A 19,856-nucleotide genomic window follows, 5' to 3' on the forward strand; every position below is an offset into this window, starting at 1 on the left:
AGGGGACAGCCATAAGTCCTTGAGTCTTCTTTCCCAGGACTCAGAAATTCAGATTTGGTTCAAACTGCAGCCCACAGCTCACTTCTCAGGGACCATGGGACAGCACATCATTCCTGAGCCCCAGTCGCCTCTTTGGTCACCCAAGTCCCTTGAGGCCAGTTCATGAGGATATGGGGGATTGGTCACCACCTCCAGTTGGGGGAACTTAACCATCAGTGAATGCTACTGAGGAAAGCCACAATGGATCAAAAGTGAACTTATGTGTTGGTGGTGCTTATATTTTCTTTTTTTTTTTTAAGAGAGAGAATTGGCGCACCTAGTGGGCATGTGACCTTGCGCTTGTCTCACCTTTGTGCGTCTGGTTTATGTGAGATCTGGAGAGTAGAACATGGGTCCTTAGGCTTCACAGGCAAGCGCCTTAACCACTATGCAATCTCTCCAGCCCTTTTTTTCCCCCTTTTATTAGACAGGGTCTTGCTATGTAGCCCAGACTGTACTTGAACTCGTAACACTCCTGCCTCGGCCTCGTGAGTGTTGGAATTACCAGTGTGTACCACCATGCCAGGCGATTGGGTGATAATCTAAACTCTAAGGGCAACTTCTAGGTAGGTGTGTGTGTGGGGGGGGTACTGTTTGTCTGACAGCCTCCCCGTCACCCCTGCTGCAGGATGAGGAGCTGCTGGGCCACGTCCAGAGTGCCATCTTGCAAGTGCAGGGTGACTGTGAGAAGCTCAACATCACCACCAGCAACCTCATCGAGGACCACCGGCAGAAGCAGAAGGACATTGAAGTGAGGGGCTGCAGGATGACCGGGGAGGGGGGGAGTGGGGCTCATAGACCCCACCACCCCTGTTGCTCAGCCCCTGGCTCATTCTTCTCTCCACCATGCTCCTGGCAGATGCTGTACCAGGGCCTAGAGAAGCTGGAGAAGGAGAAAGCCGACAGAGAGCACCTGGTGATGGAGATTGACGTGGTGAGCACTGGCCTTCCGGAGCCACTGTGCCCCTTGCCAGGAGGTGAGGGGAGCCTGCCGCAGGAGCAGTCCCCTCCATGGCACTCGTTTTTTTTTATTTTTTGGTTTTTCGAGGTAGGGTCTTGCACTAGCCAGGCTGACCTGGAATTCACTATGCAGTCTCAGGGTGGCCTCCAACTCACGGCAATCCCTCCTACCTCTGCCTCCCAAGGGCTGGGATTAAAGGTGTGCGTACGACCCCCCACCCCACCCCAGCTTCATGGTGCTCTCTTGTGCAGAAAGCTGACAAGAGTGCCCTGGCATCCAAAGTGAGCCGAATCCAGTTTGACGCCACCACGGAGCAGTTGAACCACATGATGCAGGAACTGGTGGCCAAGATGAGTGGGCAGGAGCAAGACTGGCAGAAGATGCTGGACAAGCTCCTAGCAGAGATGGACAGCAAGGTGAGGGGCCGGGGAAGCTGCAGGGTGGACTGGGTCGCCCTCCTCTGCCAGGGCCCTGACCTGTGGACAGGGACACCAACCGCTTTCCCAAGGCCACAGACCACCCCCCACCCCCACACCTGCCGCTTCAAAGCTCACCTGGTGCCCACGTCCCAGCTGGACCGCCTGGAACTGGACCCAGTGAAGCAGCTATTGGAGGATCGGTGGAAATCACTGCGGCTGCAGCTCAAAGAGCGCTCTCCGCTCTACCAGGCAGATGAGGCAGCTGCCATGCGCAGGTGAGGCTGGCAGCTCCGCTGGGGAGGGCAGGGGGCAGGCTGGGCAGCCACGCTTGTCGCAGGCATTCCTCTCAGCTGATCCTGCCCAGAGTTGTAGGGGCCACATTTTACTTGCGGGGTGCTGGGGATCTGAACTCTTACTGCGGAACCATTTTCCCAGCTCAGAGACTGCGTTTTGTTGTTGTTTTCAAGACAGGATTTCACTCTAGCCCGGGTTGACCTGGAATTACCCTGTACCCAGGTTGGCCTCAAACTCAAGGCAATTGCCCTACCTCGGCATGCGCTACCCCACCCAGACTTCTTATTTATTTATTTAATATTTTGGGGTTTTTTTTTTCTTCAAGGTAGGCTATCACTCTCTAACCCATTCGAGCATGGGATTCGCTGTGTAGTCCCAGGCTGACCTCAAATTCATGGCAATCCTTCCTTCTTTACTTCCTGAGTGCTGGGATTAAAGGCATGCACCACTATGCCTGGCACTTCATTTTTTGGGAGGGTTGGGTCTCGCTCTAGCCCAGGCTGACCTGCAGTTCACTCACTATGTAGTCTCAGGGTGGCCTCGAGCTCTGCCTCTGCCTCCCGAGTGCTGGGATTAAAGCCTGGCTTCAGCTGCATTATTTATTTATTTATTTATTTATTTATTTATTTTTGCTTTTTCGAGGTAGGGTCTTGCTCTAGCTCAGGCTGACCTGGAATTCACTATGTAGTCTCAGGCTGGCCTCGAACTCACAATGATCCTCCTACCTGTGCCTCCCAAGTGCTGGGATTAAAGGCGTGCACCACCACGCCCGGCTCAGGTGCATTTTTAAATTAAAGAATGCTTCTAGATCAGGTCCTTCAAATAATGATGAAGAAAGGAGGTGGGGGAAATGCAAGGTACACTGGGCTTCTGGATCCCAGAGGTCTAAAGTCCCAGAGCAGAGCTTTGAGGACCCCTGTTTCAGTGTGGGCTTGAAGCCCAGGAGTTCTTAGCCATAGCCACCAGGGGGCCACAAAGACACACACAGAGACCAGTGTATCCAGCAAGCTTCAGGTGGAGAAGGTAGGTCTGGGAGGTGTTCTGGAAGGGCATGGTTGGGACCAGGTGAGTTTCTAGGAAGCAGGGTTGGGATCTGCAGCCTGGTGGGCCGAGCTGCCAGCCTGGCTGGCCTGCAGGGACCTAAGCCCTTCGGCTCTCACCCTCTGCACTTCATTCGGAATAGGCAGCTCCTGGCCCATTTCCACTGCCTCTCTTGTGATCGTCCCTTGGAGACATCTGTGACTGGACAGTGAGTACCTCACCTGCTGCAGCTGGTGTCTGGGACGGGGGCTGCACAGTGGGGGATGTCTCTGTCCCCTCTCGTACCTCATCTCTTGTCCTGGGTCTGTTTCTCACTCTGGTCCCTGGGTCAGGGTGGCCATCCTGAACAGTCCAGACAGGTGGAATGTGGGAACGGGTAAGGGTGGAGCTGGGCAGTGGGGTTGCTCACCACCTGACCTCCCCCCTCTCTCTGCCCAGAGTCATCCCTGTGACCCCCATGGGCCCAGGCATGCCTGGCCACCGCTCTTCCCGCCCTTACACCGTGTTTGAGCTAGAACAGGTCCGCCAGCAGAGCCGCAAGTACGAAAAGTGGGGTCCCAGGCTGGGCTGGGGAGAGAGGGCATCCTGAGGGACCGCAGAGTGCCCTGCTCAGGACTGGGATGGGGCCATTTTGGGCAAGTGTGTGTACCGTGTGAAGATGTGCCCGTCCCATGAGCACGTGTGCAGAGCCAGAGGACAGCAAGGTGACCTGTGTGTGGCTCTTCCGCGTTGAGATGGGGGTCCCTCACTAAACCTGGAGCTGCCGCTTTTTCAGCCCCAGTCGTTCTCCTGTCTGCTCCCCACAGGTCTAGGGTTACAGAAGTGCATAGCCACACGCAGCTTTTTCCATGGGTGCTGGGGATGGAACTGAGGCGTCTTAGACCCACTAAGGTCCTCATGCTTGTAGCGCCCTTACCTGCTCAGCCATTTCCCCAGCGTTCCTCCTGCAACAATTTCTGAGCGAACCCCCAAGCTGTTCTCAGGGCAGCAGCAGGGGAATCCTGAGCTGTCAACTGCCCCCTGGGAGTTCTGGTAGGATGCTTGCAAATGCCCAGCTGCCTCCCTTCTCCCACATCCTCTAGCTGTATCCATAACCCCGGGTCTGGTGATCGGGAATTGGGTATTGCTCAGCTAGAAGGTGGTCTTGTGAGTCGCATGCTTGTGCTCCTATCCTCCCGCTCCCTAAGGGGAGGGGAGGGAGGGAGTTCATGGTAAAGAGATCGGCTATTCAGAGCCTGGGGGTTCTGGATATGTGGCAACGGTGGCCAAGGTTTATTTTCAGTCTTGTCTTAAATCACCACTAAGAGGAGCTGTCCCCCTCTCCTTTGGTACATCTGCACTTTTTTTTTTTTTTTTTTTTTTTTAAAGAAGAGCCTCGCTGTAGCCCAGGCTCACCTGGAATTCACTATGTAGTCTCAGGGTGGCCTCAAACTCACGGTGATCCTCCTACCTCTGCCTCCTGAGTACTGGGATTAAAGGTGTGCACCACCATGCCCGTCCCTGACACATCTGCACTTTTATATCCAAAGAAAACCTTTCCTCCGCGGTGGTAGTTCTGTGTTCTGAATTCTAGGTCCTCAGTTGGTGGCAATTTGAGAATTAACACCTCCTGGACGTGATGCATTGTTGGGGGCGGGCTTATAGGTGTTATAGCCAGCTTCCCCTTGCCAGTGTTTGGCACACTCTCCTACTCCTGTTATCCACCTTATGTTGATCAGGAGGTGATGTCGCCCTCTACTCATGCCACTGTTTTCTCCTGCCATCATGGAGCTTTCAAGTCTGTAAGCCAAAATAAACCCGGCCCTCCCACAAGCTGCTCTTGGTCGGGTGTTTTCTGACAGCAACTTAAAAGCTGATTGCGACACCCAGCAAGCCTGGTCTTTTGTAGGTGCCTTGGAAAGGGCTCCTGTGCTGAGGCCCGAGCTGCCCAGAGACTCCTCGCCCTCAGTTAAAGGCTCAAGGGCCTCTGGCTCTTCACAGACAGCTAGCTCAGCCCACACAGAGTCCTACACACCCAGGGTCTGAGCCAAAGGAAGAGTGCAGTTTCTCTGTCTGGTCCTGAGCTGACCTCCCTCCCTCTGCCCGGCCCCCACAGCCTCAAGATGGGCGGCAACTTCCCTCGCAATGACCTGTCGCAGATGGAACGGAGTGTGGGGCGCCTGCGTTCCATGCACTCCAAGATGCTGATGGACATAGAGAAGGTGCAGATCCACTTTGGGGGTTCTGTGAAGGCCAGCAGCCAGATGATCCGTGAGCTGTTGCAGGCCCAGTGTCTCAGCCACCCCTGTTATAAACGGTAGGGGGATACGGTGCACGGGCCCCTAGTGACCGAGCTTGACTTCTGCTCGCCCGTGGACATGCGAGCTGGGAAAAGAAATAGAGGGGATGTGTGAGAATGCACGTATGGCTGTTTGTATACGTGTGTGTGTGTGTGTGGGGTTCTAAGTCTCATTCACCTGCCTGTCGCGGGCCCCTGCTCCTGCCCAGACTCCTGGAGACACCTGAAGAGAGGAGTCTACTTCCCCCTGACCACCATAGGTATGTCCTGGTGGCACTCCTGGTGGCTCAAAATGTCTCCCTGTACCTGCATCCCAGGGGGGCAGATACAGCCGACTACACCTACTCAACTGTGCCTCGGCGCTGTGGGGGCAGCCACACCCTCACCTACCCCTACCGCCGAAACCGCCTGCAGCACCTGACCCCACTGGAGGAGATGCAGATTGCCATGAAGGTCTGGCCCTGTGGGAGCCTCGGGGAGGGCAGCCCTGCCAGGCCTCAGATTCCCAAGTCATTCTATCTTATTTATTTATTTGTTTGTTTGGTTGGTTGGTTGGTTTTTTGAGGTAGGGTCTTATACTAGCCCAGGCTGACCTGGAATTCACTATGTAGTCTCAGGGTGGCCTTGAATTCACAGCGATCCTCCTACCTCTGCCTCCCGGAGTCCTGGGATTAAAGGCATGCACCACCATGCCCGGTTTATTTTTCTTGATTTATTTGGGGTGGGGAGGAGAATGAGTGCACCAGGGCTTCCAGCCACTGCAAACAAACTCCAAATGCACGTGCATCTGGCTTACATGGGTCCTGGGGAATTGAACCTAGGTCCTTTGGCTTTGCAGGCAAACAGCTTAACCATTAAGCCATCTCTCCAGCCCCCCCCCCCAAGTCATTCTAAAAAGACGCTAAGTCACCTCATTCAGTCTTCTGCTCTGAGGCCCTCCCTAACTCTCCCCTTCCCTCCCTTCCTTCCTGCCAGGGGATTGAACCCAGAACCTCACACTTGCTAGACAAGCACTTTACATCCCTAGCTTCTTCTCACTTTAAAATTTTTTTAATTTATTATATTTGAGAGAGAGAGAGACAGAAAATGAGGCAGAGAGAGAGAGAATGGGTTTGCCAAGGCCTGTAGCCAGCCACCCATTGCAAATGAACTTCAGGCACATGCACTATCATATATACCTGGCTTTATGTTGGTACTGGGACATTGAATGCTCCTTTGGCTTTGTAGGCAAGCACCGTAACTGTTAAGCAATCTTTCTAGCCCCTACCTTTTTTTTGGATGTAGGGGTTCCCTTTAGGCCAGGTTGACCTGGAATTCACTATGTAGTCTCAGGGTGGCCTCAAACTCACAGCGATCCTCCTACCTCTGCCTCCTGAGTGCTGGGATTAAAGGCATGTGCTACCATGCTCAAACTAGTTTTTTTTTTAAAAATTATTATTATTATTTAATTTATTTAGTTGAGACAGAATACGTATGGGCATGCCAGGGCCTCCTGCCACCACAAAAGAACTCCAGAAGTCTGTGCCACTTTGTGCATCTTGCTTTACGTGGATACTGGGGAATTAAACCCAGTCCATCAGGGTTTGCAAACAAGCACCTTTAACCAGTGGGCCATCTCTACAGCCACCTCCCCCCAACATTTTTTATTTTTTTCATTTTTTTGAGACAGCGTCTTGCTATATACCTGGCTGGCCTAGTATAAACTATATAGCTCAGGTTGGCCTCGAAGTCACAAGCCTGCTGCCTCAGCCTCCCTAGAGCAGGGTATACAGCGTGCACTCCTGCCTGGTGTGGTGGCGCACACCCTTAATCTCAGCAGAGGTAGGATTGCTGTGAGTTTGAGGGAGGCCACCGCGAGACTACATGGTGAATTCCAGGTCAGCCTGGACTAGAGCGAGACCCTACGTCGGGAAACAAACAAGCATGTGTTCATGCCCATGCCCACCTCCCAGGGAGGGTTCTGAGCACTGTTTGGTGACAGTGCTCTGCAGGCCAGGTCTTCCCGGAGGCTGCTGTGAACACTACAGTGACCACAGATGTGTGTATCTCTCTACATACAGTATGATGAGGTAGACATCTTGGGCCTCGATGGACATATTTACAAGGGTCGGATGGATATGAGGCTGTCGGGCATCCTGAACAAAGATGGTGAGTGTCCAGCTAACTCAGTTCTGCCAGTGCTCTTGCTTGGATCCAAGGGACAGCTGTATCTGGGACAGGCATGTGTTAGGCCACGGGACTCTGGGAGTTTCCTTTTCTACTCTGCTGTCTCCAAATGTTCAGGCCTCTCCAAAGCCAGCTGGGTGTCAACAAACAGACAGCAGCTGTCCTGCTTTAGCCAACTCCCCAGTAAGGGCTGGGCCCATCTTTTCTTTTCTTTTTTGTTATATTTTTTAAATTATTTTGTTCATTTTATTTATTTATTTGAGAGCGACAGACAGAGAGAAAGAGGCAGATAGAGAGAGGGAATGGGAGCGCCAGGCCCTCCAGCCACTGCAAATGAACTCCAGACACATGCATCCCCTTGTGCATCTGGCTAACGTGGGTCCTGGGGAATTGAGCCTCGAACCAGGGTCCTTAGGCTTCGCAGGCAAGTGCTTAACCACTAAGCCATCTCTCCAGCCCAATATTTATTGATTGAGAGAGAAAGAGGCAGAGAGAAAGGGCACACCAGGGCCTCCAGTCACTGCAAACAAACTCCAGATGCATGCGCCCCCTTGTGCATCTGGCTTATGTGGATCCTGGAGAATTAAACAGGGATCCTTTGGCTTTGCAGGCAAACGCCTTAAGTGGTAAGCCATCTCTCCAGCCCCAGCCCCGTCTTTTCTTGTCAGCCTTCATCCCCAGGCCACCACGGCTGAGCTTTCCCACCTCGGCCTCTGTCTCTAGACCAGTCCACCCACGCCCTAACTCCCCTTTCAAGGCTCAGTAAAGTGCCGTTTCCCCAGCCCGCCACTGGGCCATCTCCCAGGCCTGAAGTGTATGGCTGACCACTTCCCATCATGCCTTGCGACTGTACTTGCACCTCCCTTGCCGCCTCCCTTTGGGCGAGGTTTACCTGGCAGCTACAGAACTGATACGTACAGGTTCTCAGAGAATCTGAGTGAGCATGTGGGTGGATCCCATAGATGGGCAGATGGATGGGTGGACATTGTGAATGAATGAGGTGCTCTTAAGGGGCATATCCACAACTTCACTTTGCAAAGGGCCCACCCCACCTCAGGATGGCTGTGCCTGGTAACCCTGTGCCCTTTCCTCGTTCCCATGCATGCATGCCTACGGAGCTCTCCCTTCCTCAGCCCCGGGCACGATGAAGCCTAAGCCCAAGACCCAGCAACCGCGGACTCACAGGCAACATTCCATCAGCAGCCAGCCGCCCTCCCGGCCTCAGAGTGCGCACACGTTGGCCAACAACTCAGGTAGCTTCCCTCTGGAGGGGGAGAGTCCTTTCAGGTGGCCTGAACACTGCTATCAGACCTCATCTGCTTGTCCCGACAGTGACCGCCCCCTTTACAGCCCACGCTGGCTTAGGTCTCCACTTCCATAGAGAGAGCAAGGGCCTGGGAGCCCAAGAATAGGATGGGAGGGAGAAGTGAGAAAATCCCTTCCTGAGTGCTTGATGCGCACCAGGTTTGTAAGGAGGACGCTGCTGCTGTCCCACTTCACAGAAGAGGATGTGAGAATGAGGGGCACTCAGGTCTCTGGCTTCTGGCCTAAGTCCTCTGCTCACAAAGACTCCCCCAGAACAGGGCTCATGGGCCCTGGACATGACCAACACCCCCTATGCAACCCAAGACTCTGACCCTGGCTAACCCTGGAAAACACTTAGCATTCCTAGTCTCCCTGAAGGATGAGGTAGGTGGGAGGTCAAGGAGCTAGGGGCCCCACGGTTTGACCACACAAGGGCCTGGAGCTCTTGCTAGGACATGAGGCCAAGAATCTGGGTCACCACCAGATGACTGAGCTAGGGACTCCTCTCTGTAGACACACCCCCTCATCTGTTACCAAAGGGTTGCTGGATCAGTGCTTCTTAGAGTCAGGACCCCCAGGAGAATCTAACAGAGGTGAAGCTTGTAGTTCCCTGAAAGTTCCGTATTCACAGCACTTTGCAAGTCCTTGTAGGAGACTCAAGGATCCTGAGACCCTCATACCAGCCCTGCTGCCCCTTACCCCAGATAAGACTCAGAACCCTGTATGCTAAGCAATATCCTTCCACCCCTACATTCCTTTAATCCCAGCCCTTGGGAGACAAAGGTAAGAGGAGGAACAGGAGGATGAGGGCAGCCTGAGACTACACAGTGAACTCCAGGTCAGCCTGGGCTAAAAAAAAAAAGAGCCAGGCATCTTGGCACATGCCTTTAGTCCCAGCACTTGGGAGGCAGAGATAGGAGGATCGCCGTGAGTTCAAAGCTACCCTGAGACTACATAGTGAATTCCAGGTCAGCTTGGGCTAGAGTGAGACTCTACCTTTAAAAACAACAATAATAACAAAAGGCAAGTTGGTGAACTGAGTCCCCTTCTGTCTTGCAGCTTCTTCACGCCAGAAAAACAGACCTGTCTCCTCCGAGGGACGTTTCACCCAGTCAAGTCTGATGCACGCGTCCCTCCCCAGGGAGATAGTCAACCTGCAGGGCAGCCACCAGGGACTGGACATGCACATGAACATGCCTCCTGGGGAGGGGCCCGAGGAGCCCACCCGGGGGCCACGGTCCACCGCTGCCCACTGACCACAGCTGTAAATAAATGGTTAGGAAGGAGTTTGGGTTTCAGGAGGCTTCTGTGGTGTCCTGGCTCTGGAAGATGGACAGGTGCCTGGTGTTGGCCAAGCTGGCCCTGACCTCCAAAGCCATCTGCAGGTCCAAGACCTTTCCCCGGCCAGCAGATCTGGTTTGTAGTTTTTGAGAACTAGGTCTCAGACTGACCTGTCCTCTGAAGGTGCCGGTACTCTGGGAGGGCTGGACGCTACACCCAGGCAGCATGCTCACACCCCATCCGCGTTGTCTGGAGTACAGCTAGCTCTGCCTTCTGGTGGGAGGCGGCGATGCTGGCTGGGGGCACTCTGGGTAGGATAGGACCCGTGCTGTCTCCGTGCAAGCTGTACATGGTGGTGAGGTAAAAGTGCAGCTTCCACTTCCCAGCTGCTGGTAGAGGACCCCTCCTGGCTACCCACACTATTCCCAGAGAAGCATTGCCCCCAACCAGACAGACCTGCATCCACCAGGAAGGTTTCCATTTCCACCGCCCACCCCCCCTCCTTCCCACAGAGGGGCTCAGTACCAAGGCTGCCTTGACCAGTGCCAGGAAGATGGAAAGCAGTTGGGGGAGGGGCGTAGTGACTTCCAGTTGCACAAAGTCAATCCTTGCTCACCTCCCTGCTTGCCCCATACCCGCAGGCAGGACTCAAGGTCTGGACAGTGGGGAAGGGCTCCAGCTGAAGGGATGAGCCCCCACCATCACTGTTACCCGGGCAGACCTCCTGCACTTAGGCTCACCAGAATCCAAGGGTCCCCAAGAGACAGATGTGCCTCTCCCTGGGGCCCAGAAAGCTCCAAATCACCAATGCAGTTTCTGGCCAGATATGGTAGCACATATTTGTAATCCCAATGCTAGGAAGGCTGAGGCAGGAGAGACTCCAGTGTTCATGGCCAGCCTGAGCTACATTAAAAAGTCCTGTCTCGGGGCCAGGCGTGGTGGCGCACGCCTTTAATTCCAGCACTCGGGAGGCAGAGGTAGGAGGATTACCGTGAGTTCGAGACCACCCTGAGACTACAAAGTGAATTCCAGGTCAGCCTGGGCTAGAGTGAGACTCTACCTCAAAACAAAACAAAACAAAGTCCCGTTTCAAACTTCATTCTGGCTGGGTGTAGTGGTACACGCCTTTAATCCCAACATGCGGAAGGCAGATGTAGGAGAATTACTGTGAGTTCAAGGCCAGCGTGGGACTAGAGTGAGATCCTGCCTTAACAAAAGCCAAAACAGGGATGGAGAGATGGCTTAGAGTTAAGAAACATGCTTGCGAAGCCTAAGAACCCCAGTGCGATTCCCCAGGTCCCACATAAGCCAGATGCATATGGGGGCACATGTGTCTGGAGTTCATTTGCAATGGCTACAGGCCCTGGCATGCCCATTCTCACTCTCTCCCTCCCTCTGCCTCTAATAAATAAATAAAAATTAAAAAGTAGGGCTGGAGAGATGGCTTAGCGGTAAAGCGCTTGCCTGTGAAGCCTAAGGACCCCAGTTCGAGGCTCAGTTCCCCAGGTCCCACGTTAGCCAGATGCACAAGGGGGCGCATGCGTCTGGAGTTCGTTTGCAGTGGCTGGAAGCCCTGGTGCGCCCATTCTCTCCCTCTCTCCCTCTGTCTTTCTCTCTGTGTCGCTCTCAAATAAATAAATAAACAAAAAAATTTAAAAAATTAAAAAGTAAAATTAAAATTTTAAAAAGCCAAAACAAACAAGCAGGAGAAAGCCCTGATTCGGTTCCAGGTTTACTCTTACTTGAGGGAACATGGTATATACACGGGACATGAGATGACCCCCCCGTACGTTTCCACCAGCCCCTCAAGCATGGGAAAAGGATGTGTGAGGCAAGAGGCACACTCTGAGGTGTGAGCATATGGTGACAGAACCGCACAGGAAAGAGTGGCAGGAAATGGCCAAGGAATGGGTTTCTCGCTGTGGGCCTCAACAGATCAGGGTACGGTGGCAGTAGGGGAGAGCTCCTTGAGTGGTGCAGCCTCCACCCTTACCCATCTGCTGAGATCCCACAAATGCTTATGTAACCACATAATGCCTGTGGCTAGGAGAGGACCTGCCTGGACAGTGAGTGCCCTAGGGGCACCGCAAGCCCCGGTGCCCTTTTCTCTTCTGTAAGCAGCAAGCAGCCCCAGCCCTGCCCCCTCCCCTCAGCTCCTGTTTCTCTCACTCAGGCCACTCCCTGGCAGTGAAATGTCAGAAGGTCGGCTCAGTTTCTCTGGTCTAGAAGCCAAATTCAGCAGCTTGGCAGGGACGTGCCGTCAGCCCTCACCCAGGCCTTGCCCTACACCCACAGGGGCACAGGAGCAGCATTCCCCAAACTGCCCAAGCCAGCCCCCACCATTCCACACCTGGGCATGGCCGCCCCACCCTCTCACACCTGGGTGGACTCTGGCCTAGGGACCCAACAGCCTCTGGGGGTCATAGCCCTGAGCGACCCCATGCCTGCCAGGGGTTTCCCCATGCTGCCTGGGAAAGCCCAGGTGGGCAGGGGTGGGGGCGAGGCTGGGAGGAGCCTCAGGGAGCTCCAGCCAGGAAACAAAACTGAAAGGCCCAACGCAGCCACATGTCACATGCAGGTGGGCCCACTGTTCTGCTCTACCAAAGGAGGGGGTGCCCCCAACAAAGGTGAAATGTGACAAGCCCATGGGCAGGGTAGGATGGCTAGGTAGGGCCCCTCAAGTTTCACTTCACTCTAGCCCTTATCCACTATCCCCTCACTCCAGGTCTGTGTTAACCCTCAAAGGCCCCTGGAGGAGAGTCAAGGGCCATCAGAACATGGTGTCGCTGAGCGCCCTAGGAGGAACCCTGACCAAGGCTGGTCACCTGCTTCACCTCACCCATGTGAACACCCTGCAGGCAGACAATGAGAACAGAGCATGGGCCCAAGGTTGTGTGTGAAGCAGGCTCCTTTCAGAACCCACCTTATTTTGCAGCCTGATAGCCTTGGTTGGCCTTTGGACCACAGTTGCACACAGGCCCCAGTGACCCCTCTTCTCCGTAGGTGAGGGAAGGAACAGAGATAGCTCCTAGGGCTGAGGGCCCCACAAACCAGACTGAGGAGGGAAGAGGGTACAGCAAACAGGTCGGGACTCGCCCTGCCCTCCCTATACTACCAAATGCATTGGTGGACGAATCCCTGCCAGGAAACATCCAGACCAGCCAAATGGCCACAGCCTGTTTCCCACCCACAGCCAACTCCCAAAGGCACAACAACTTTTCCCTACCAAGGCAAATAAAGCACCACAAACCAGGGAAGGTAGAAAAGTCTCTTTTTTTTTCAAGTTTTTAAATTAACTGGTGAGATGTGATTCTGACTTGGAAACTTAACCCAAAGGCAGGCTCTCTCGTTTCATTGCCCTCTGGCCCTGGACACATATAAGGAGTTTGGGTGATATCTGTGAGACACAGAGTATTAAGACAGTCAAGTCCCCCACTCATCAGAGGCTACTACCTTTGACCCCAAGCCAGCTCTTTAATTCTAGAAGGCAGGGGTTATGCGACCAGCAATCGGGGTGACAAAGAGTTTATGTCAGAGGCAATGAGGCTGGGAGGCAAGAAAGAGTTCCATGAGAACAGGGCCCTCTGGGGACCTCCCGCCCTGCACCGTCACTAAGTAGCTGCCACCACCTCTGGGCTTCCTGATGGCAGGCATGACTTCGGAAAGAAAGAGCAGCTCTGCCACCCGGTCACAAAACCAGGCAGAGGTGCAGAGGTGCGGCACCCCCTGCCTGATTCCCCAGACACAGGTAAGGGTGCTATCAAGGGAAGGATTTCCATGAACCCTCTGACCCAGCAACCCAGGTGTGCCAGCCCCACTCTCACATACATTAACTGTATTTATAAATTCATATATATTATAGTTATATATTAAAAAGAGGGGAAAAAACTTGCCCAAAAAACTCCTGAAGAACCCAAGTGGCCCAGGACGTTCACTGTCCCCCCACCCACAAAAATTCTCTTATAAAATCTTCCAGTGCGATCTTCAGGAACCCCACCCCCACCCCACGAGTCCCCTCCCACCCCAGCCCACTTCTGTGTCCCCACAACCCTGGACTGCTGCTGGCTCCAGCCCAGTGCCTGGCGACATCCAGTCTCATCTCTGGCCATCCATAGCTGCCATGGCTTTCTGCTGGGCACCCCCCTGCGATGATACTGGGGGCCACGTGGGCTGTGGGCAGTGGAGGCGGTGGAAGGAGTTGGGGGAAGAGGGCGGGATCCAGGGCGCCTGGTGGTTGGGTGGGGATGAGGCCCAGAAGGGACTGAAGTTTGCAGGGGGCGAGCAGGCCACGGCGGTCATGGGGCTGTTGCCGCTCTGCAGACCCTCCGAGGCACGAAGCTTGCTGAACATGGCCAGCGCGTCAGGGAAGTTGGGTGGCGTGGCAGGCGTGTTGCTAGGAGTACACATCTGTGGGGAGGGAACACAGGTGGAGGGAAGGCTGCCTGTGGGGTCCACTCTTCAGCCCACAAGCAGCGTGAATAGATCAGAAACACCCATTTCCTCCGTGGCAAAACCCAGAGGTCTCATGAAAGCCCAAAGCGTGGCATGCGTGAGGCTCTGAAATAATCCCAGGAGCATGAGCAGTCAATGGTTAATTCCAAGTCGATGCTAAGGTGTCAAATTAAAGTGAAAGGACAAAGAGTAGCCCAGGACACCGCTGCCCAGCTGCCCAGCACCTCGACTCACTAAGAAAGCCAGCTGGCTTCCTCTACCATGCACCCTCGGATGTCCTCAGGGTGTTAGGTAAGGGACAGCAGGCCAAGTGGAGGGCCGACCTCCTGCACCAACCAGCCATGGAAAAGCTGCTCTTTCTTGGGGTTTTTGTTCATGTCACACTCACAGCCACCAGGCCTTAGAGTCCTGGCTGCCTCCACTGTCTTTTCACAAGCAGCACCAGTAGAATAACTCTTTCCATAGTACAAATGAGGAAAGTGAGGCCCAGAGGAGAAGTGTGAAGCACACCCAAAGCAGGCGCAAGTGGGGACGACGGAGTTCCCAGGTCTGCAGGCCCAAGTTCTTAGCCTCTGCCCAGCTCCGCCTGGCATTCAGGAGTCAGGAGCAGCTTCAGGCCTGGATTTCCAGGGTAGTACCAGCCCCAGAATGCCAGTCTGGGTTCCCCTCCTGGAGAGGACATGTGCAGTGTGGAACTATCCTGGAGGCTCTGCACTAGGGACTGGGACCCGCAGTTCAGGGAACAAGGCCTCTACAAGCCCATTCTGACCTCAGATCCTCTTCCAGCTTTCTCAGGAAGCCAGGAGTCCTTTCAATTTCTCCTCAATTTAGCAACACTGGCTCCTCCTCCTCCTCCTGCCACAAGTTGGGGGTGGGGTGAGGGACAATGGGACTCTAGGACTTCACCCTTGAGTACAGAACTCTGCAGTTGGAAAGTCAGAAACTGAGGCAGGGACCCCGCTTCAGGCAGTTAGAGACCAGGCCGCATCAGCTGCTAGGAAGCTGACCACTGTCTTTCCAGGGCCCTGCTGGGAGGCCGGTGGACTTAGCCAGAGGTCTGGCCCCACCCGACACTTCCCTCCTCAGCTCACTATACCCTGCCCCCCTCCCCAGGGCAGACTTCTCCACAGCAGGAAACAATGAATGAGGGGTGGGGGTAGAGGCCAATTGCATCACAGCATCGTGACTGACTTCCCCAGTTCACCAAGGCCACCTAGGCCTGTCTCCACCAGCAGCCACCCGGCTCCAGGGGACTAAAAAGCTAAAAGGGCCTGTGCTTGCCTGTCTGGGTGAGCTCAGGCAAGCCCTTGCGTCCGGCTGTAACTTCTCTTCTTTGCAAAAATTGGGGGCTTGGGCCAGATTTCCCAAAGCCTCCTGCTCTGCTCTCAAGTAACCTTGTGTCCCTTGCATAGCCAAGGCCCTCCGGTTTCCTCTCTACAACTGTCCTTTGGCCCCCACCCCATAAAACTGGAGACCCTTCCTTATCATCTAATAAACTTCCTCTAACTGTGGCAATCTGTGGACACCCATTTATCAGTGTTATTTTGGAGTAGCTGGTCTCCACTGTTTCTGTTTTGTTTTTGAGACAGGTTCCTGTTATGTAGCCCAGACTGGCCTGAAAGTCACGACATAAGTTAGCCTTGAGTTTGCAGTAACCCCCCCCCCCCGCCCCCGCCTTCGAGCTCCCAAACGTCGGGTTCACATGTTTTCATTTAACTTTTATTTTGCCTCAAGAAACTACAAACTCTGCGAGCAGGGATGGTGTCCTCCACAGTGCTGATGAAGCAAGCACCCCGTACGTGTCCCTGATGGACATGTTGATTATAGTGTCTGTTATAAAGCCAGCTGCCTGCCTCTCCAAGGGAAGCTTCTAAGGGGGAGTAGAACCCCCCAGGATTTGACAGATGGGGAGGGAAGAGGAACCAGAGACCTGCTGCAACCGTGGGGTTCTGACAGACTCCCTGTTCCTGGCCCCTCAACATGGCTGTGCTTTTCTGAATGGCCAGTGGGCAGGAACAAACCTGGATGGAGGCAGGGCATGCCAAATTCCAGGAGCTAGAGATTTGCCTGACTGGATACTGGGGAGAGGTCTCCACAGGATGAGCCCCTCCTGGACTTATTAAGAACCCTGCTTTATCAGCCAGAGCCCAGCAGCCATTTTACTCCAAATACCATTCTCGGTAGACTTATATGCGGCATGAGCCATTCTAAGAAAGAAAGCTAGGTTAAAAAGTCAAAGCAGACCTCTCTTTTCCTCTTTGATTAGGGAAAATAAAATGGTGTCAAGGACAAGACTAAACAGAGAAGCCATGTGCAGCGTGTGCCTAGGAGAGCCACAGGCAAGGACACTCAAGCAAAAAAATGCCAAAAATGCGCCACAGCAGATCTCCTGGGGAATAATGTTTTACCACCCCACCACTGAGCTCGGGCCCTCCCACCCAATCAAGGCTAATAGCTAACTAGGAGATGGGGTAGAAAAGGGATGTCCTGGGCCTCAAGAAAGCCAGTACCCCCTTGGCCAGGAGGGCAAAGGCTCTCTCCAAGAGTCAGGTTGGAAGGGAAAAAAAAAAGCCAATCCAGTCCTGAGCCACTTCAGTTTCCTGGATTGTATGTGTCTTAACATACTGAGATTAAAAAGCTCTATCTTGGGGTCAAGATCTGTAGTTCTTCCGCACAGGGTATATTCCCTTGGGGCTTTGGAAGGGGCCAGTGTACCTTTGTGGGCAGAGTTGGGCTTCCTGAACCAGAGCGGATTTATCTCTTCCCTGCTTCCTGGATAAGAGTGTGTGCTATGGGCTTCCCATCAACACACAAATACCCCAACTCAGTCCCCTACCCTGAACTGCTCTGGACATCTGCTTGCCATCGAAACCCTTTCCCATCCCACGCCAGCCAGCTAGCTCCAGAGTCCCTTGCTGGTCCTGGGGCCATCTTTCCTTGCTTCTGCCTTCTTCCTCCTACGAAGACGCTCCTACCCACCCACCCCCCAACCAGCCCCAGGGAATAATAGTGCCCGGCACCAGGCCTTGAGGCCCAGATCCAGAAGCCGGGAGGCGGGTCCCAAAGTTGGGCGAGCCAGGGAGCCTGGGAGCGCTCTTTCCTGGAAGACATTTTGGCTCTTTGTTTACATTCGCGGCGCGGCGCTCCCCGGCAACATGGCTGTCACCACCGCGGGTGACAGCGGCCCGGGGCCCCCCGTGTGTCCCCCCGGGTGGGGTTGGAGGACCGAGCAGGGCCAAGAGGGAAGACCCATCGCCCTGGCACAACCCCGGCGCCGAGGACAAGGGGGTGGTGGTGGGGAGGAGGAGGAGGAGGTTCGGGGTGGCCGTGGGCGCCCTCGGGTCCACACTTACCATCTGGGGGTGATGGTGGCTGTTGGGAATGTTGCTCTCTTGGAAAAACGTGCTCAGGGCGGTCTGCAGGACAAACGCGGCACGGCGTCAGCACGGACGGTTACCCCGTTCCCCTCCCCCTCGGGGTGGGGGGGGAGCCCAGGACCACAGGTCCACCTCCGCATCCCAAGGACTATCTCCTCCCCACCCGCAGCCCACCCACGCGTGATCCCCGCTCCCATCCCCCCCGGGGCCCCGCGGGAGAGGCCTGCAGGTCCCCGCCACCCCCGCCCGGCCGCCCCACGGCGCACCTCGAACTGCCAGTGGGCCGCCTGCAGCAGCTGCTTCGCCTGGTCGGCCGCGCAGCCCGCGGCCAACACGAACTGGTTGATCATGACCTGATGCCGCAGCTCGTCCATGTTCACCGACATGACGACGGGGAAGTGCGATCGCTCCGGGCCGTACGGATCCCGGGGCTGGGGGAGGTGGGGAGGTGGGGAGGGCTCGGCGGCCGGCTGCGGGGAGGCCGCCCTGGGCTCGCGCTCGCCGCCGCCGCCGCCTCCGCCGCCGCCGCCTGGCGAATGTTGTGGTTCGACTCCCGCAAGCCGCGCCGACACCACAAAACAACAGCGCGGGGCGGGGCCCGGGTGTCCCAACGTTCCGGGGCCGCGAGCCGCCGCCGCCGCCGCTGATTGGCCGCAGCGCCGCTCCGCCAGCGCCACAGCTCCCAGACGGACGTGCGATTCGAATCCTGCGGCCGGCCCCGGAACGCTCTGTTTCTCTTTTTCACTCGGCCGCGCCCATTGGCGGAGCTAGGCACCCGTGGGGCGCCGCCCCATTGGTCGGTGTCTGTGTTTTGGCTCTTCGGGGCTTGTGATTGGCCACGGTCTGGCCGTTTAGGGGGCGGGGCCTAGAGCGCTGATTGGCCTACCGTGGGTCCGTTTGAACTCAACTCGAAAACCTTGAGTGCCTGCTGATTGGTCGAGGCCCACACCCCTCCCTCCCCACTCTGTTTGCTGTTGTAGGCTTGGGGGAGGTGCGGTCAAGTTCATTCATTACTTCATTGAAACGGAACATGCTCGGCTGGAAAAGCAAGACAGAGTGGCTTTGACTCATTTCCTTTGAAAGATGTGGTCATCTCGAGAAACAGAATGATCAAAATAGAAAACATACAGAACCTTTGCGGCTACCCAAGTCTCAATAGTACTTAAGTTTTAAATAACTTTCAAACAATCTTACTGGTTGTTTTTATTTTTTGAACCTTTTGACATATAATGCACAGTGCCGGTTCCTGAATTCAATCCCCAGCATTAAAAAAATAATAAAAAATAAAAAAATAAAAAGGGCCGGGAGTGGTAGCTCACGCCTTTAATCCTAGCACTGGGGAGGCAGAGGTAGGAGGATCGCCAAGAGTTCGAGGCCACCCTGAGACTACATAGTGAATTCCAGGCCAGCCTGAGCTAGAGCAAGCCCCTACCTCGGATGACAAAAAAAAAAAAAAAAAAAAAAAAAAAAAAGGAGGGGGGGGCGGGCGTGGTGGCCCACGGCTTTAATCCCAGCACTTGGGAGGCAGAGGTAAGGGGATTGCTGTGAGTTTGAGGCCACCTTGAGACTCCATAGTGATTTCCATATCAGCCTGGGCTAGAGTGAAATTCTACCTTGGGGGGAAAAAAAAGAATAAAAGTAAAGAAGAGCCCGGGTGTGGTGGCACAAATCTTTAATCCCAGCACTAGGGAGGCAGAAGATCCCTGTGAATTCGGGGACATCTTGAGACTAGGTAATGAATTGTAGGTCAGTTTGGGCTATGGTGAGATCGTACCCGATCACCCACATTCCCAATAAAACGAAGCCCGCTATGATGCTGGCGCATGCCTTTAATCTGAGCATTTGGGAGGTAGAGGTAGTGGGATCGCTGTGAGTTCAAGGCCACCCTGAGATTACATAGTGAATTCCAGGTCGGCCTGGGCTACAGTGACCTCGAAAAACGAAAAACAAACCAAAAAAAAAAAAATGTAAAGAAGAGGACTGAAAAGATGGCTGAGATTAAAACATTTGCCTGCAAAGCCTGACAGTCTTGGTTTGATTCCCCAGTATCCACATAAACCAAGTAGTAAGTGCATCTGGAGTCCATTTGCAATGGCTGGAGGCCCTGGTGCATCCATTCTCTCTGTCTGTCTCTCTGCATGCAAATAAATGAATAAATACATTTTTTGTTTGTTTGTTTTTCCAGGTAGGGTTTCACTCTAGCCAAAACTGACCTGGAATTCGTTATGTAGTCTCAGGCTGGC

General features: G+C 54.5%; 2 protein-coding genes across 2 annotated transcripts in view; one reads left to right on the forward strand and one right to left on the reverse strand.

Moving 5' to 3' along the window:
* The window catches only part of Qrich2 (glutamine rich 2), a 31,894-nt gene extending 22,135 nt beyond the window's left edge, over positions 1–9,759 (forward strand). Inside the window, exons 13-22 of the mRNA XM_045159567.1 lie at positions 668–790; positions 899–973; positions 1,252–1,416; positions 1,573–1,694; positions 2,897–2,962; positions 3,193–3,294; positions 4,850–5,050; positions 5,350–5,485; positions 7,093–7,180; positions 9,563–9,759. Coding sequence (XP_045015502.1) covers positions 668–790; positions 899–973; positions 1,252–1,416; positions 1,573–1,694; positions 2,897–2,962; positions 3,193–3,294; positions 4,850–5,050; positions 5,350–5,485; positions 7,093–7,180; positions 9,563–9,759 — 1,275 coding nt within the window. The remainder of the gene's footprint in view (positions 1–667; positions 791–898; positions 974–1,251; positions 1,417–1,572; positions 1,695–2,896; positions 2,963–3,192; positions 3,295–4,849; positions 5,051–5,349; positions 5,486–7,092; positions 7,181–9,562) is intronic.
* Positions 9,760–13,803: 4,044 nt separating this feature from the next.
* Positions 13,804–18,067, reverse strand: Ubald2 (UBA like domain containing 2). The gene is made up of 3 exons (XM_004655210.3): positions 17,880–18,067; positions 17,590–17,652; positions 13,804–14,191 (listed from the first exon to the last, which is right to left on the reverse strand). The coding sequence occupies exons 1-3, from the start codon at positions 17,997–17,999 to the stop codon at positions 13,880–13,882; spliced, it is 495 nt and encodes a 164-aa protein (XP_004655267.2). The 5' UTR covers positions 18,000–18,067; the 3' UTR covers positions 13,804–13,879.
* Positions 18,068–19,856: the final 1,789 nt, after the last annotated feature.

This window comes from Jaculus jaculus, chromosome 9 (genome assembly GCF_020740685.1).
Source record: "Jaculus jaculus isolate mJacJac1 chromosome 9, mJacJac1.mat.Y.cur, whole genome shotgun sequence".
In the NCBI taxonomy this organism is placed as follows: domain Eukaryota; kingdom Metazoa; phylum Chordata; class Mammalia; order Rodentia; family Dipodidae; genus Jaculus; species Jaculus jaculus.

Excerpts from the sequence above, each read along its gene's own strand:
- Ubald2 (XM_004655210.3), bottom strand. The coding sequence starts at position 17,999 with ATGTCGGTGAACATGGACGAGCTGCGGCATCAGGTCATGATCAACCAG. Across the intron at positions 17,653-17,879 it reads CGGCCCACTGGCAGTTCGAG|ACCGCCCTGAGCACGTTTTT; the intron begins GTGCGCCGTGGG and ends TTTGTCCTGCAG. Across the intron at positions 14,192-17,589 it reads GCCACCATCACCCCCAGATG|ATGTGTACTCCTAGCAACAC; the intron begins GTAAGTGTGGAC and ends CCCTCCCCACAG.